Genomic DNA, 17,253 nt, shown 5'->3' with positions numbered 1-17,253 from the left:
CCCCCCCCCCCCAAGCATCCCCATCCCCCCCAAGAAAATCGTCATACCTCTCAAGCAACTGATCCATTATATCCTCGAGAGCAGCTTCATCCCCTTCCTCATGCACCTGGCTCTCAGAAGTTGGCTCCAGGCTCTCAGCATTCAGCGATATGTCATGCTCAGTGTTCTCAGCATCCTCATTAGCCTCCTCCCCCACAGCATGAGTAGCCTCCGAAGTGGTGGTTCCAGTCTGATCGCCAATGGGCTCCTCCTGAATAGTCCTGTTCTTCGGTTTAGGAAATTTATTGTTGACAGTCCCTGGCATGGGCTGATTGATAATCCTGGAGAGGGTCTCCAGTGGTTTAAGCGCAGCATTGATGGTGCCAGCCATGTTGGGGCTGGAGAGATCAAGACTGTGTGGAATCTTGGCGAGATCAGTGATGATTCCCTTCCTCAGCATGATCCTCACGATGTAATTAACGTTATTGTACTGATGAACCTTCAACGGAGCTCGCAGCTGGGAGTGCGACGTGGGTGGACAACTGTCGATCATCGTGGAGATGAGTCCAATCAGCAGTTGCAACTGTGCATGCTTCTCCGAGCTCTCAGGCTGCGCCAGTGTCCTGGTTAAAGCAGCCTTCACCTCGGTAACCAGACTGGATTGAGCGTCTGGGGAGTGATTGCAGGAGGCAATGGCAGCGATTAGCATCCTGGCCGTGCTGCTGCACTGCTTGTCACCAGAGTTCTCAGGGGAGACTGGCAGCAGTTTATCGAGGAGAAAGGCCAGGGCTGAAACGTCCTCGGGGACCATTTCACTCTGGCCAGCCCGATAACTGTGTTCAGTGATGAGATTAGCAACAGCTCCATAGGACCTCACAGCCTCTGCCAACATCTTGAGAATGGCTGATTTAGGGAGAAGGGGTTTCTTCGCCTCCTCAGGCTCGATCTTTCCGTTGTTCAGGTAGTCAGTGGACATCTTGAGGGGAACAATCTGATCGTCGTCGTCCAGGGGGCCATTTGCTGTGGCTGCACTCCCTCGAACCCCCTCATTACGTCGGGACGTTGACGACGAGACTCCAAGAGTCGTTGATGTCGATGTCGTTGTCTTCTTCTCGGGGCTGCCAGTGGGGGTCGTGGTGTTGTCCTCGGAGAACACAGGGGCTGGTTTGATGAGGGCATCCAGTAGATCGTGAATGACTGAGACAGCCACGTCCTCAGCCATTGGCATAGCTGATGAGTGATTTGGGGGCAGTGCTTTTACCACCAAACGATTGTCGACGTCGTCCCTCTTGAGGACACTTATGTCAACCCTGAGAATGTTCTCGCAGACCTCTCGATAGACCTCGGGATTCCTGCAGACAGCACTGCTGATCTGCCTAGTCATGAAGAGGATCTCCTTGTAAGCTGGGGGGATGTTGGCCTGGGTTCGACTCCTGACGACCTTCTCCATGGCTAGACGAAGGGTTCTGGGCTCCTCCAAAGTGTGACGAATGAGCAGAGTGCTGAGGCCGATGCAACCGATGAAACTGTTGGCCTGAGTCATGTCGAGAAGGAGTTGAACCCCTCCCTCTCTGGCGAACACCTCAGCATTCTTGTAATCGCGAGTCAGTCGTAAGCAGACTTTCATCAAAGCATGAAGGGTGTCCCTGTCCACAGGAATCGCCAGGAGTTTGACGCACGCCCTGACGATACTCGGAGCAATGCTGGGATCCAATCCCTCGATCACTGTATTTCGTTTCTCCTCAGTCGTGGTCTCCTCAGTGTCCATATTGGAGTCAGAACTGGAGCTCGAGTCCTCAGTCCCAGTATTTTGAAATTTGAAGCCCATGGTGATGGGTCTCCTGCTCTCACTGTCCTCATTGACCTGTGTCATGCAGGAGAATGTTATTAAATATCTCCTCCTGGAGTAGTTGATTCTCACACTGGACTCCCCAGCCCAGTAAGCATCATTGATCAATCGATTATTGACGGAGGAGTAAGGGGTCCACTTTCCAGTGCTCAAATCGAACCACTTCCAGACCCTGTTGGTGACCTTGTGCATGAGTTGCTTTCGTTGAGTGAGAACAGCGACTTTCTCGAGACGATCGATGAGGAGGAGCAGTGGGGCGAGCCACTTGGGAGTCTTAGCGACCACTGGCTGTCCCTCCTTGCTCTCTTTAGCTGCTTGATTCTTCATCGCTGTGAGTGGGCCCTCACTGATGACAAGAAGACGAACCAACTGGTCCAGGATTCCACACTCGTTGACGATCTGTGCACAGGGCACCCTCATCTCCTGGAAGGTCCCCTCGAAGAAGAGAGTGTAGAGGTAGATCCTTCCAGCGATTTTAGTGGCCTCCTCGCACTCCACGAGTTTGCTGCCAGCATCATCGTCCTGAGACAGTGCAATTCCAATCAAATGGTCCATTAGCTCGTCGATCTCCTTGATAAGATGTCTGAGCATCTTGTCCCTCCATTCATCCCCATTTCGTTTGGTTATCGTAACGAGAAGATCACAGACTCTGTAGACAGTATCAGGCATGAGGTCCAGGAGATTGAGACACTGTTCGAGAGCAGTTGATGTAAAATCGTCGATTGTCTGGGTAATTGGGGTCTCCCTGACTGGCTCCTCAGGGCCAGGCGCCTTCTTGGAATCATTATCCCCAAGGCTCATGGCTATGGCGTACATAATCTGGTCGTCAACGAGGTCCAGATCCATCACAGGACCTGAGGAGCTGTCGCCTGCAGGTGCCTCTGGCCTGCGAAGAGTGGCTGGATGCGAGAGGAGGTAGTCAGTGGCTTGTTCAACCGTCAGATTATGCAGGAGTGCCTCTACACAGTTGGCTCTGCTGAATCCCATGTCCATCAGTTGTCTTAAGTGCTCAGGGTTGACGTCAGCCTCAGGATCCTCTCGTCTCTCAGCAGTAGTTGTTCTAGTGGTTGCTGTGCCACTTGTGCTCGTCCCTGAGGTCTCCTCCCCACCCTCCTCCTCCTCAGTCCTCTCTTTTATGATTTTCTCTCCCCTCAGAATGTGCCTCAAGATCGAGAGGATCGATTCAGTCATCCTAGCACCGTAATTCTTGAGGGGTTTCTTTCCCCACATGAGCATGACAGCTTCAAACGCCTTCTTGTGGACATCCTGAAGGTACTTTTTAGGATCAAAGGACTTGTAAGGATTGTAAACCCCTGTACACTTGGACAATCCAACATGAGGGGAGTCCAGAATGGCTTTGGGGTTCACCATTTTCTCCAAGAGCATCAGCCAGGCGTCAAGAAATTCTCCAGTGCCATCGGGGAGATCAGGATGTTCCAAACCCTCTGACAGCGAGAACTGTCCCCCACCAGAGAGTGCCCAACGAAAAGTGGAGAAGAAAGCATTCTGCCCCTGTAGCTGCACAAATTTCTGGAGCATCAGGTGATAGGGATGTCGTTTTTCGTCGAATAGCATTGGGGATGTGAAGCCCACCGAGCAAATGAGGAAAGTGAGCTTGAACTTTGGAATCGGTGAGGGTGGCAATTTGTCCCAGGAGAGACCCCTGGTGAGAAGGACATTCAGTGCACAGGCGACACCACGTGCTGCTGAGTTGGGAATAGTTGGCATCATGGGGAGCTGCTGTCCTCGTCTCTGTCTGATGGGTGAGCCCATGCAGAGTTTAACTAAAAGTCCAAACAGTTCGGCCAGTGCTCTTCCCAGTCTGGACGAAGCCCCCAGCAGAGGTTTGATGTATTTGAGTTGATGGGCACTTGGAGATGCTCGTCCAGTGGCACTGGTGCTGGGTTTATCGTCAATCTCCATTGACACTGGAGGTGGATCTGTGCTAAGTGCTTCCATGGCAGTCGTCATACCATTGCTCCCCATATCCCCAACTGAGGTACTCGGCCAGGTTGAGGCATCAGCGTCCCTCAATTCAGTTGGAATTAACTTATCCATGTCTTCTTTACCGAAGTCACAGCCTGGGGGAATACTGCCCTCGCTGCAGAGAGCCAGCAGAAGAGTGCTCTCCCAGACAAGTGACATGTAGAGTTCTGACAATCCTTGGAGAACAGACAGTCCCAGCTCGGAGCCCCAATGATTCATGGACAAATTTCTGATTTCTGTCTGACTCGTTCTGCAAACATGAACGAACATGACGACGTATCCGTGGGCTGCGTTCATAGCATGAAGAAGGGGGGTTGCAGTGTCACTGGTGAATGCTGTCTCCAGATTAGGGGCTGAAGCCAATTCATGGAGGAGGACCGAGCCCCCTGGTGACTCCATGTGACTGTGAAGTGGTTTCAGAAGATTAAGAACTTCGTTCAACTGCGACAGCCCAGTCTTCAAGACCTGTGGCTCATGAGCAAGATTGAGGATGCTCTTGCAAACCGATGCTACTGACTGAGCAGCTTGTGCCACTGGGTAATCCACAGGTAGATTAGGCAGCCCGAGGATCGACAGGAGTGGAACAAGCCCCTTCTGCGCAACAAACTCACGACAGTGATCGTCAGTGGAATTATTACTCAGTATAGCATCCACAAACTTCATGACATTGTGAATGTAATCGACAAGTGCAATAGGGGTTTTCTCTCTGGGCTGTTGAGGAGGTGGTCCAGGCTGCACTGGAGAGGGTGAAGGCTGCTCGTCCCTCTGGGGATGAGAGCTGGTGCTGGCTTCCTCCTCGTCCTCCTCCTCTTCATCACTGCTGCTGCCACCTCCTCCACCACCGCCAGTACCATTGTCCCCAACGCCAACCCCCACAGACTGCCCTGACGACTGTCGACTCCCAGAGCTGGAGCTCGATGGAGAACTCTCGGATTTATTGGCAGCCCTGTAGCAGACGTACCTGGGATCACACCCAAGGACACAGAGCTCCTCGAGTAGCTTAATAATAGCAGCAGTGGCATCGACTTTCAGACTGGGCTGATGCCTCATAAGTTCGTCCATGGCATTACCCAGGTTGGAGGCAGTATCACCAAGCGGATCAGCAGACCTGCGTCTCCTCATGGCTGACAAATACGTCGGGGAGATGAGGACCTTGAAGAGTTTCTCGAAGGGACGTCTCTTGACGAAGGACTCAAGGCCCCTTTGATTGAGGCAGAGTGCACTGTAGACATTTGGAAGTGATCCCAACACCTCTCGAGTGGCAGGCACATCCTTGATCAATAATGCATGGAGAACGACGTCAGTAAGCCCATTATCCTGGAGGGATGACAGCAACGAGGGCTCTTGAAACACATAGACCGTCACGACGTCGATCGCCAAGAGGAACAGCGAGGGTCCATAATACTCCGAATTGCTGATGATGTGTTTCAGAGAGGAGGGAAGCTCCCCCTCCATGACGTGTCTGATGCTGTCGGAGAAGGCAGGATCTTGAATAGCTTTCTTCAGGAAATTTAACATGGATTTGAGGAGAGCAGCCCTCTGAGGGAGACAAGTCTTCCCTGACCTCCCAGAGCCCTCAGTCCTCTGCTCGACTTTGCCCTCGAATTTGGAGTTTGTATTCTCGTCCTCTGAGAACTCCATGGGGTTGGAGGTCTCCTCGCGTTCGTCGATGGTCTCACTGGTGATCCCAGAGGGTCCAGCCTCCTCGGGCCCCTCGGACTTCTCCTTCATGGGCACCACGTCCTGATTGTACATGTGTGGCTCGATCTCGAAGGGCTGCTCCTTCCTGCAGACGTTGACCTCCATGTCCAGTCGATTGATGAAGCTACTGAGACCCCCGTGTGCCTGAAAACCCTGCATATCGATATTAGTGATGAGATCAATGACGCGAACAGCACGAGTTACGAAGGTGATGTGTTCCAGTTCACTGCCAGGCCAGTTGATGACTTTGAGAAGGATCTCCATCATGCCACAGGAGACGAGGGCCTCCCCCCCAGCCTCATAACTCGCCAGATGGTATAGAAAGCTGAAGAGGGCTGTTGCCAGGGGCAGGGGGAAGGGCTGTCCGTCAGGCTGTGGAGACGTGAGGGTTGTGATGCAGGTCCTGACGAGAACAGGAAGAAATCCGTGGTAAGAGCTCGCTCCAGTGACGTCTATAATCATGTTGAGTCGTGATCCTGGCTTCTTGGGGAAGTGGGGGTTTCTGTCCAGATGAATTATGCTGGTTAATGCCCTCAGTGCAGCTGCTCGAATCTCCACGAGGTGCTGATGTGGCAGCTCCAGGAGCTCGACGAGTTCCTCGAGGAGACCTGCGTGCAGGAGGCTGTGGGCGTTCTCCTGCAAGGCGTGACTATAAACTAAGACTGAGAGGGCTTGAAGACGAGCCTGAACGCACTGCAGACGTCTTCGATAGTCTGAGAAGCTGTGGGCAAGTCTTATGTGGGTGAACAGTGCCATTTGTCGATCCTGAGGGACGTTGTAGTACTTCAGAAGATCGTTCATTATCTGGGCTGGTGTTTTTCCAAGTTTATCCACGTTCTCGATGTGAATGTAAGTGACGAGATTAGTCTGACTGGTTTTACGTGAGCTGGGGGTGGCTGGTGCCTCTGTAGATGTCGTTGGATTTTCAGCGTAGTACTCGAAGTGGAGGGTTGTCGCACTCACTGGGAATGCCTTGTCAGGGTGCTCCTTGCAGCAATCAGCCAGGCCAAATCCATTCTCCTTTCCCCCCCAGGATTCAGCCAGGTGATTCAATCTGCTGAGCAGTGCCTGGCGTTTGTCGTTTATCAGACGTGTGATGAAGTTACTTCGCTTGCTGAACATGTAGAGGAGGTTTAGGACACCCAGTACCACGTGCATGTCACAGCTGGAGAGCAGTGTCACCAGGTGCTCCATGCTGTTGTACAGGTGACGTGAGAACGAGTGCTCTATCAAGAGGGTTGTGAAGTGGAGGACCCAGAGAAGAAGCTCCTTTGCTTCTCTGTTCTGGGGCAGATCACATGCCAGCTCCCAGGGATTGTCTGGGCTCCTGGCGCATGCCTCCTCGAGGATGCTGTCGCTGAGATCGAGGACATCGATCCAGTGGAATAGCTCACACTTGCCGAAGGTCCAGGCGTCTATCTGCTTTAGTTCCTCGAGGAGCTCGGTATGGGAGCAGGATCGTAGCTTACTTATTAGGGCCTGGCATTCTGCTGGCTGTTAGGAGAATTCAATGAAAATTTATTATTGACCGTTGGTGGTGGTGATGATGGGCTCTACGGGAATACTCACCACTTCAGAAGTACACTTCTTCAATCTGCTACGATCGATCTTCATTTTTGGGGGTTGTGTTCGTCTACAAGGGGTCTGGAATAAAATCAGAGTTGTGAATCCCTTTCGAAGGATTTGACCATGATTGAGGTCATTAAAAGAGTTTTAAACGGATTGTTAGTAAGATAAACTAGATGATCATGTACTTCAGTGAATTTAATGAACAAGTTTATGTAAATGATTTATATAAATGAATGAGAGGAAAAATTGAATAGACAAGGGAAGAATGGATGAGTAAAGTGAATGGAAGTGCAAGAAAACTAATGAAAGTCTAAATCGGTAAAATGAACCAGTGAAATGGGAGAATAAATGGAATGAATGACTATGTCGTAGTTTTTAATCGTCGATATTTCAAGATTGGTCGAGTGACATTGGGCAATTTTTTTTGAGTGCGAATGAATATTGATTTATTCACATCAATATAAATGATTTGAGTAGATCATTTTCATAATCTTTTTCATGTCATTTTTACTGTCGAAAAATGAAAATGAAAATCATTGGAATCATGGGAAATCAAAATCATTTTCTTCAATCGTCATTATTAATTTTTTTAGCACATCTATGATGATTATAGCTCAAGGGGGAACGAGTTTATGTAAATGATTTATAGAAATGAATGAGAGGAAAAATTGAATAAACAAGGGAAGAATGGATGAGTAAAGTGAATGGAAGTGAGAGAAAAATAATGAAAGTCTAAATCGGTAAAATAGGCCAGTTAAATGGGAGAATAAACGGAATGAATGACTATGTCGTAGTTTTTTAATCGTCGATATTTCAAGATTGGTCGAGTGAAATTGGGCAATTTTATTTGAGTGCGAATAAATTTTCATTTATTCAAATCAATATAAATGATTTAAGAAGATCATTTTCATAATATTTTTCATGTCATTTTCACTGTCGAAAAATGAAAATGAAAGAGAAATCAAAATCATTTTCGTCAATCGTCATTATTAATTTTTTTCAGCACATCTATGATGATTATAGCTCAAGCGGTGAATAAAAAGCTCCCAAATAAGGCCAAATCACGCCAAATGCCTCGGAAATTCCGTTACAAATCTTTTATCTCGATTTTTAAACAGATAAATTACGAGGAGTGGATAAAAATTGATGGCATTATCTCGCGCAATAGGTGACACATATTGACGTGAAAATTCACCGACCCATAACAGTGTTCAATGTCACCCCGAGAGACCAAGAAAAACTGATGATCACCAGGACCTACAGAGTCGCCATTTCAAAACGTCAACAAAATCAAAAGTTTTCATTTTTTTCACTGATTTCTCAACGATTGCCCCTGGTCACCCATGTGGCCTTATCGTACATCGAAATATTTCGTATCGGGTCAAGGATACACCGTAATCCAACCTCTCTCACTCTCGCAAAGCAACGAACCGAAACAGATTTTGCGAGACACCTCAAACTGCACAGTCATTCGTATAGGTTAGACTCAGAGATAAAAAATCATTTCCAAGAATTTGAGAAAGGTGACGAATGATGCTGATGGTGGAGAATATTCCAGAATGTACATAAAAATGCCCAAAAATTTAGCTGGCAGAAAAAACTGTTGATATTGTCGAGTTGAATGTGCTTTTTCGCCAGTTTTTTTTGGCTTTGTTAATAAGAATGGCGGTTGGGGGGTCTTCACGACGTTCTCAGGCCCTTCTTGGGAGTCTCGATGACCCCCAGACTGTCCCAGAACCCCCAGACGACACCCCAGGACGAGGAAAAAAATGGTGATTGCGAATTTGGGGACGATTTATGGGGGAAAATGACGAAAGAATGGCGAAACTTACCTAATGACTCCTCACTTGAGGGTCACAAGCGTTATTGGCGACGTATCTCACCACTGATGACGTCCCTTTGTCTTCTCTCTTCACGATAATCCCGATACAACTGTCAGGAACTGTATTGAGGTGAGTAACGAGCATTGCTGAGGCACAATACTCGATGATTTATCGATTGTTTACGTTGATTTTGTGTTTAAAAAATCACCGAAGTGATCCGGTGATTTTTACGTGTTCCAACACGCCTCCGAATGTTCTTCCGTTGGGCCTCGTGTCAATGAAATAGCAAACTTGATGGGGGGAGAAGGTGTCGCGGGTGAATAATGAGAAACTGTCCCTGATTTTCCTGGATTGATTCTTTTAAATCTGTCTTTTTTGGGGGAATTGTCGATAAAACACTGATTTCGTGGACTTTTCTCGGTAACGTTCACCGCCAATCTGAAGTGATCGCCGCCATTTTGATCGTGTAGAGCACACTGCCACCACCAGTCGTCGCCCGATACTCGATTATTTATTTATTTTTGTTTCTAGAACGTTTTTTCGATTTTTCGAGAGAGCTTTTCACGGGGTTTTCCGAGGTTTGTATTGTTGATGCTGGGCTGATGAGGTTTTTGATGTTCTGGGGTGGGCAATTGGTAATGAAACACTGGGAAAATGGTTTTGAGACAGCAGGTGTGGATTATTTCGACGAGAGTGCACTGTACTCGCTCCAACAACACTCAATACAACTGAATACACAGCACACAAATAACACAAACGGGGGGTTTATTAGACTGAGCCACAGTCGCGATGGGTGCACAGACGGGAACTAACACAGATTTGAAATGAGGAATTATTTTGTGGAGAAAAAAATGAAAAAAAGAGGAATGTCTCGAGAGGAAAAAAATTGTAATTTTTTAATGATAGGAAAAAAATTGGAGATCATTGAAAGAATTTATATTGTTGATTTTTTTAAGATAAATTTTTAGGTGTTTGGTCTTTTCTTGCTTGTGGAGATCTAATTTGTGAGAATTACAGAATTCTGTTAATTTGCAATTAAAAAAAAAGAGGCTATAGAGTTAAAATTAAAAATTATTTTGTGAAGGTAAAAACGAAGAAAGGACGGAATGTCTCGAGAGGAAAACATTGTAATTTTTTAATGATAGGAAAAAAATGAGAGATCATTGAAAGAATTTATATTGTTGATTTTTTTAAAGTAAATTTTTAGGTGTTCGGTCTTTTCTTGAGCTTGTGGAGATCTAATTTGTGAGAATTACAGAATTCTGTTAATTTGCAATTAAAAAAAAAGAGGCTATAGAGCTAAAATTAAAAATTATTTTGTGGAGAAAAAAACGAAAAAAGGACGGAATGTCTCCAGGGAAAAAATTGCAATTTTTTGTATGAAAGTAAAAAAATGAGAGATCATTGAAGAAATTTATGTTGGAAGAAATATTTAGTTGAAGACGATTGGAGTAGATGTGATTGATTTTTTTAAAATAAATTTTTAGGTGTTTAGTTTTTTCCATTTACAAAAACAGACGATATAGAGTTAAGAATAACTAATTAAGAATAATAAATTGAGAATAATTTTGTGGAGCAAAAAACGAAAATAACAAAACGAATCTCTCAAGAAGAATGTTTTTTCAATGATAGGAAAAAATTACGAGATTGTTGAAGCAGTTCATTTGATCATTCTGTTGATCAATTAAAATTTGTTTTAAGCTTTTGAAGATCTAATAGTCAGTGATTTAAGAATTCTAATGATTTAAGAATGTTGATTATTAATTTATGTATCGAAATATCTTTCTGCTCCGAATTTTTATTCATGCAGCGTGTAAACAGATGGGTAACGGTACTCACCTCCTGCAGTGCCAGCTGTGATAACACTTTAATTGATTGAGAAGAGAATTGGATAAATGACTACACTTCTAAAAACAAGAACAAAGAATTGCAAGCAATTGATTTATAAAATCAAGCCATCATTGCACATCAACTGCATTCATTAATGATCTCATTAATTCATTAATTGATGCGTCAAATTGAAATTAAATAGGGAATAATGATCACAAACTCGTTCTGCATCTGTCAAAAAATGTAATCATCTTCAATACAAAATTACAACTTTTCGCATTCCTCCATCAAATTCCTATCTCCGTCCCTCCAATATCAAATCAACAATTGATAATTCCTCGAAGATGTACCGTGACTTCGATGTCTCAGGGTAATGTAATTCCTTAGAATTATGCAGGGCATTGTGAATTTTCTCGAGAGCCCGATCGATTTTATTAGCGTAAAGTGGCCCCTTGCTCTCGTATCTGAGTAAACTCGGATTGATTTGTTCTATTAATCGGTTGAAATACCGTGCAATGTTGACTTGACCAAAGATCTCTCGATTTCCATCGAATTTCAGGACTGGATCCACTCCCACAGATTTCCAGATGAAAGTCACTGTCAAATCCGCGAACTTCTGGGAATTTTTGAAATCCGAGCAGAAGTTCTCGAGTTCAAGAGGAACTTTCTGGGCTGATGAATGAAGATGAGTCGTTAGAGTCGTTTTGAGGCAGTTTTTCGTGAACTTTATGAGGGCCTCGAGCCAGAGAATGGGATGCTTTGGGTCGCAGAAGATCACAAAGTTCTGTTTTTCTAGTTTTTCGCATTTTCTCCATGTGTTATTTCCAAAACTATGTGTTGTCTCATCCTCTTGGGATTCCCTCACGCTCATTTGAGAATTGCCTGCGACTCTGGAACGAAAATCACGTATAATCAGCTCATGACGAATGGAAATGAATGATTCAGCTTGGAAAAGAGTGAATGCAAGAGAAAACATTGGGATTTAAATACCTCCAGTAATATTAAGTGATATTTACTTCTCTAGGCGACATATGGGATTGGTGTAGACCATTTGCAGGTCGACCTTGGGCCCAACAAGATCACGAATGTTGTTCAGTTTATATTTAATCATTGTAGGTCTGGAAGATGTAATTAACGAATTAAAAAATTGGTAACAAGTAAACTTAATTACTAGAAATCTCACGATTGTTGGAAAAAATTCAATTCCATTGCCATTTGACTAGTCATTCTTAAAAAAGGGACATTATATTGGATTTTGGGAAAAATGAATGAAATTCTAATTTTTTTAGCCACAGCAAGACAAGAATGACTTTGAATTTTCAATCAGAATTAATACATAAACATGGATATTTCAATAAATGAGCTGAATTCTTAATTTATTGTAAATTTGAAAACATTTATTTGATTTTTCCCAATTTATATTCAATTTCATCGAATAATTGAACTGAAATTCCCAAGTTCCATTACTCTTTTGATGAAATTCTTTGAAATTCCAGTGGAACAATCACTTAATAAAAATTTTCAAGAATTGTATCAGGAATATCAGTCAAATTTTTCTTAATAAATATGAAAATTTAGTATCAAAATAGGCTGAATTCTCAATATATTGAAAATTTGAGAACAGTTATTTGAATTCTCATAATTTCTATTTATTTCCATCGAATAACTCAGCTGAAAGTCCCAATTTCCATGGATTTTTCCACGAAATTCTTTGACATTCCAGTAGAGCTATCACTTGATAAAAATTTTCACGAATCGTATCCGGCATTTTTCAATTTAAAAATGTTTTAAAGACTCATAATTGCTAAAAAGAATCTCGTAGATTCCTCACCTTTCAAGAGACAATCCCCAAGCAATGACATTAACATTCTTCGGCAATCCCATAGGCAACAGCATCTCAGGTCTGAAGACTCCACTGTTTCCAATCTCAATCCACTTCCCCAGGCCCTCGTGGAAGCAGAAAATCTCCATGCTGGGTTCAGTATAAGGATTATAAGCGGGCTTAAACTCCAATTTGTCAATCCCCAATTTCTTGAAGAACTCGTAAAGAGTCCCGATGAGGTCCCCCAGGGTCAGATTGTAGTCAGCGACGACCCCCTCGACCTGGTGGAACTCAGCGAGATGAGTTGCGTCGAGAGTCTCGTTCCTGAAGACCCTGTCAATGCTGAAGTACCTCACAGGCTTGAACTCCCCGTTCTGCATGAGATTATACAACATTCTCGCTGAAACAGCTGTCGTGTGGGTCCTCAGGAGGTTCTTCTGAGCTTCCTCTATCTTCCAGGAGTAACGATACCCTTCGGAGCCGTAGCCACCGTTGCTGTGAACCTCCTTCACCTTCTGGAGGTACTCCTGGGGGAATTCTGTTGTGAATTTTGGGTCTGAGATGAAGAATGTGTCGTGGGCGTCGCGTGCTGGGTGCTGCTGGGGTTGGAAGAGAGCGTCGAAATTCCAGAATGAGGATTCAACGAAATTATTTGTTGGCATCTCTGTGAAACTGGGAGAATTATTTAAAAAATTAGTATCTATTTTCATTGTTTATGTAATAATTTATTAATTATCATTGATTTATTATGATGATGAGATTCTAAGGAAAATTGTCTGATGACGTTCTTTCCAAAAATCGATTGTAAATTACATAAATTCATAAGTTTTCATTGATTTCTTTTTAATCACTAAATCAAAAATATTTTTTTAAATGTTGATTATGCATTATGAATGTATTATTGAGTGCATTATTATTAATTAAATTATAACCGAGAATTATTTAAACAATTGTTATCGATTCTCATTGTTTTTCTAATAATTCATTAATTATCATTGATTCATTATGATGATGAGATTCTAAGGAAAATTGTCTGATGACGTTCTTTCCAAAAATCGATGTTAAATTACATAAATTCAAGTTTTCATCGATTTCTTTTTAATCACTAAACCAAAAACATTTTTTTTAATGTTGATTATGCATTATGAATGTGTTATTGAATGTATTATTATTAGTTAATTTATATCTGCATAACTAAAAATTTGAGAAAATGTCAAGTTTATAAAAATGTTAATTATGCTTAATACGTACCCCATTTCCAAGAATATTTTCCTAAACTCAGTTCTGACTTTCAAAAGTGGATGAAGGTGTCCAACATCAAGAGCAGCCCCCAAAGCATCAAAATTATAAGGTTTGAACTTCTTCTCCTTCCACGAATTATTGACCAACAGATCAGCAGTGAGATCCGCCTCCTGTTTCTCAATCTTAGTGACGAAATTCCTCCCCTTCCTGACGATCACACTTTTGATGACGATCTCCTGCAGGAGTTTTCTCTTTTTGTATTCAGCCTTCATGTTGTCTGGGAGGCTCTCGATGCTCTTCAGCTGCATCTGCGTGGTGTCTTCAATGGACGAGACATTCCTGGTCACCGTGGGCTTGCCAGTGCTTTTGTCTAGCTTTATCCAACCAGCCACTATAGCCTTGGAGAATCCGACTTTGGCGTATGGCACTGATTTCATGATTTCACTTTGGGGGATTCCAGCTTCTGGGACAGCTTTGTAAACTGCTGCCTCGTGACTCCCATGCTCTATTACGTGTTCTCCTTCGGGTGTTGGCTCCCATCTCTTCTGGCTCACTTGCTCAACATCGATGACCTGACGACAAGGTGAAAATAAATTTGAGTGAGAAAACAAAAATATTTAGTTTTTACATTTTGAAAAATCAGAATAGCTTATTCAGTTTGGGTTGATGATTGTTAATCAAATATAAATTAAATTAAAACTTCAATATAATAGGAAATAAATAAATAAGTAGATGAATCAAAATGTTTAAAAATAGTGTATCCATCAGTATTTTTCATTGATGAGTTTTTATTCCTCTATTCTGGATGTAGGAATGATTTTGCATTCGTTTATTTTGAATTTTAAAATACCAAAAAAACTCCTCATGCGTTTTCCTAGAATCTAAACGTTGAATTTGAATTAAAATTTAGTTTTCCATGAAAAATACTCTTCTTCAACTCATAAATTTATTTATAAATTGCATATAAATATTTTTTTAACCAAGTTTATGTCATTCTTTCGGAAATAAAAAAACAGTGTCTTTAATTTTATGAATAATAAAATATTTTCCTTACATTATCGAGTGTCTGGAGGCTCTTGATAGCTCCAATGATCTTCTGATGATCCTCCTCGAAGACATTAACTAAATCCAGCGAGTTGACTTCCCCATTTTTATCTACATACTGCAAAATACCCTCAGCAAGTTCACTAGCCATTTTGACATGAGGATCAATCTTGCGTCATACTAATTATTGGGATCACCTGGGATAATAACAAAAATTATTTGTGATGGTTGGAGAATGATGAATGGCTTCGAATGCTTGCAAAACTGAAAACCTCCCACAGAGTCTAATTGCAGTGCTGTTGTTCGAGGGATTTTTTTTACCTGTTGTTATGGAATTGCATTATTGAGAGGTTCTATTGTTTGTTATGAATGCAAATACCAGCGATGCTAATATGTATTGGAGAAATAAATTCTAAAGAATACTTACCGGCAGTGACGGGAAACTCCGACAGTTTACGTCGACAACGTTTCCTGTGGAACATCTGGGGAATTTTCATGTGGCGATAGGACGAATAAGCGAGGGATATTCAAATTGAGATTTTATAGAATTTTTTTATTGAAGTGTTTGAAGAATTTAGCAGAATTCTATTAATTTTTTAAATTTTTCCGTTATTTTTGACAAAGATTTGATTTTAAAAATTAATGGATTTTAATTTTTTTGGTATTTCAAATTCTCTTGATATTTTTCATGTGTGGACAGTTTTGAGCTTTTTCACGTGATATTTTGCTGTATTTTTTAATAAATTTCAAAAGTAACGCAAAAAATTAATGAAATTTTAATTAAATTTCATGAATTAATTTTGTTTTAAATGCTTTTGTAATTATAACAGGGATTTTTAAGGTGATGAAAATAATTAATTTATATAATATAATATGGACTATATTTATCAATATACAGGTTTTCATGATATTTATCTAGACTTCCATTTCTGATTACACAAATCCGCTCAATAATTTCGGTAACATTTCAGAACAATCACTTAACAATACAAAAGAAGAACATTAGACGAATTAACCACGAGTTGTGTATGGAATGTCTCCATTTTTCCCAATTTAATTGAACATTTTTCTAACGGAATTGCAGTTGAGGTGAGACTTACGATGCAGGGCATGGGAATTTAAATATTTTACAAATCATAATTATCTTTCTCATTCAGTGTCATTTATACACAATAAAATCGACTCACTCAACGCCATCATCGAACGCGTGAAGATGAGTCAAATGAATTTAACTTGTTGACAATAACATTTTCTGTTTTAACTCCCTCATCTTCTCATCGAACGTTAGATGACGGCATTCACCGCAAATCTCGAGAGTGATATAACAATAAACCTAAAAAATCTTAATTTAAACACTGAGTGACGTTCTTGAATTGACATAAAACTGATGACCAGAGAATAAGAATGTTAATACGTAAATGCAGGCAGCAATCCAGCAATTCATGGCGTTCTGAGTGTAACATCTTTCAGCTTCAAAGTAGAAAGCGTCTGGACCGTCGAATGTTTTTCCTTCCAGCGGAAGATCCTCGATGAGAGCTACACTCCTGAAGAAGAAGAAGATGCCCATGAGGAGCTGAAAATAGAAATAACAGACGTGAATTTTCAGTGGCCTAGGATCGACTGCTCGAGAAATTAGGAGATGCTGAAGGTTAAGATTCATTACTAATTGAACGATGCCCCAGGCAGAGATGATAAGACCGCACAGGGCGTACTTGGGGCCACAGACTTTCATGATGATTCAATTTGTACGATTAATACTTTTGACTGTTTCGGAGTGCTCCAAAATGCACGAGTTATTGTTTTTGGAGCTGGAAGAGGTGATTTAACTGCGCTCACTACGCCCAGATGAGCAGTCATATGATTACAATCGATACATCAGGTGTGGGTCTAGGGAATTGTCCCTAGGGGGAAGACCTAATGTTCCTAGAAATATAATTTTTTTTTCGTATTTTGAATTCGTTTTTTTTTAATTTTGTTTATTTATAATGAGAATACGTGAATTTTTAGTCATGTGAGTAATATGTTTATTTTAATTTTTTCAGATTGTTAAATTGGTGCAAATGGTGGATAATTGGAGTAATGAATTCATTAGAATATTTCAACAGTTTTTTTATTGTAAAAAATTATTTTACAATAATGAAACTGTTTACAATAATTTAAAATAAAAAAATTTGGTTTTTTATTAAAATCATATTCATCGTGAAAATAATTATATGATCAAAAAATTTATCTCTGTCGTTTTTTTTTAATTGCAATACAGTTTCGTAACTTTTTTAAATTTTTGTATTCGAATAATTATGTCCCATTGCAATATAAATTCTATGGATTTTTTGAATGGGACATAAACTTATTGAAACAGATCGAATTTCATGTGAAATTAAGACATCAGGCCTAAAATTGCAGGAATG

General features: G+C 41.9%; 3 protein-coding genes across 9 annotated transcripts in view; all 3 read right to left on the bottom strand.

The window, feature by feature from the left end:
- The window catches only part of LOC107041386 (E3 ubiquitin-protein ligase HUWE1), a 19,441-nt gene extending 9,841 nt beyond the window's left edge, over positions 1-9,600 (bottom strand). For all 5 annotated transcript variants that reach the window (XM_015261916.2, XM_015261920.2, XM_015261917.2 and 2 more), the window contains exons 1-3: positions 8,917-9,600; positions 7,085-7,159; positions 48-7,009 (exon numbers count right to left, since the gene is read on the bottom strand). In XM_015261916.2, coding sequence (XP_015117402.1) covers positions 48-7,009; positions 7,085-7,129 — 7,007 coding nt within the window. In that variant the 5' untranslated portion in view covers positions 7,130-7,159; positions 8,917-9,600. The remainder of the gene's footprint in view (positions 1-47; positions 7,010-7,084; positions 7,160-8,916) is intronic.
- Positions 9,601-10,919: 1,319 nt separating this feature from the next.
- LOC107041385 (phenylalanine--tRNA ligase alpha subunit) lies at positions 10,920-15,319 on the bottom strand. 3 transcript variants are annotated; one of them, XM_015261913.2, is made up of 6 exons: positions 15,273-15,319; positions 14,856-15,042; positions 13,811-14,373; positions 12,569-13,231; positions 11,754-11,855; positions 10,920-11,627 (listed from the first exon to the last, which is right to left on the bottom strand). In XM_015261913.2, the coding sequence occupies exons 2-6, from the start codon at positions 14,994-14,996 to the stop codon at positions 11,033-11,035; spliced, it is 2,064 nt and encodes a 687-aa protein (XP_015117399.1). In that variant the 5' UTR covers positions 14,997-15,042; positions 15,273-15,319; the 3' UTR covers positions 10,920-11,032. The 3 variants fall into 3 exon arrangements, with proteins under 3 accessions (XP_015117399.1, XP_015117400.1, XP_015117401.1); XM_015261914.2 differs by lacking the exon at positions 15,273-15,319 and adding an exon at positions 15,167-15,257; XM_015261915.1 differs by having other exon boundaries at positions 11,537-11,627; positions 11,728-11,855.
- Positions 15,320-15,709: 390 nt separating this feature from the next.
- On the bottom strand, positions 15,710-16,705 carry LOC107041379 (ribonuclease kappa-B). Its single transcript, XM_015261907.1, has 2 exons — positions 16,509-16,705; positions 15,710-16,418 (listed from the first exon to the last, which is right to left on the bottom strand). Exons 1-2 carry the CDS (start codon positions 16,575-16,577, stop codon positions 16,194-16,196), a joined length of 294 nt encoding a protein of 97 aa, XP_015117393.1. The 5' UTR covers positions 16,578-16,705; the 3' UTR covers positions 15,710-16,193.
- Between the last annotated feature and the right edge of the window lie 548 nt (positions 16,706-17,253).

Source organism: Diachasma alloeum, unplaced genomic scaffold (genome assembly GCF_001412515.2).
Source record: "Diachasma alloeum isolate Michigan unplaced genomic scaffold, Dall2.0 Dall_scaffold_00364, whole genome shotgun sequence".
Taxonomy (NCBI): Eukaryota; Metazoa; Arthropoda; class Insecta; order Hymenoptera; family Braconidae; genus Diachasma; species Diachasma alloeum.
This window is presented reverse-complemented; position numbering and strand designations above follow the sequence as displayed.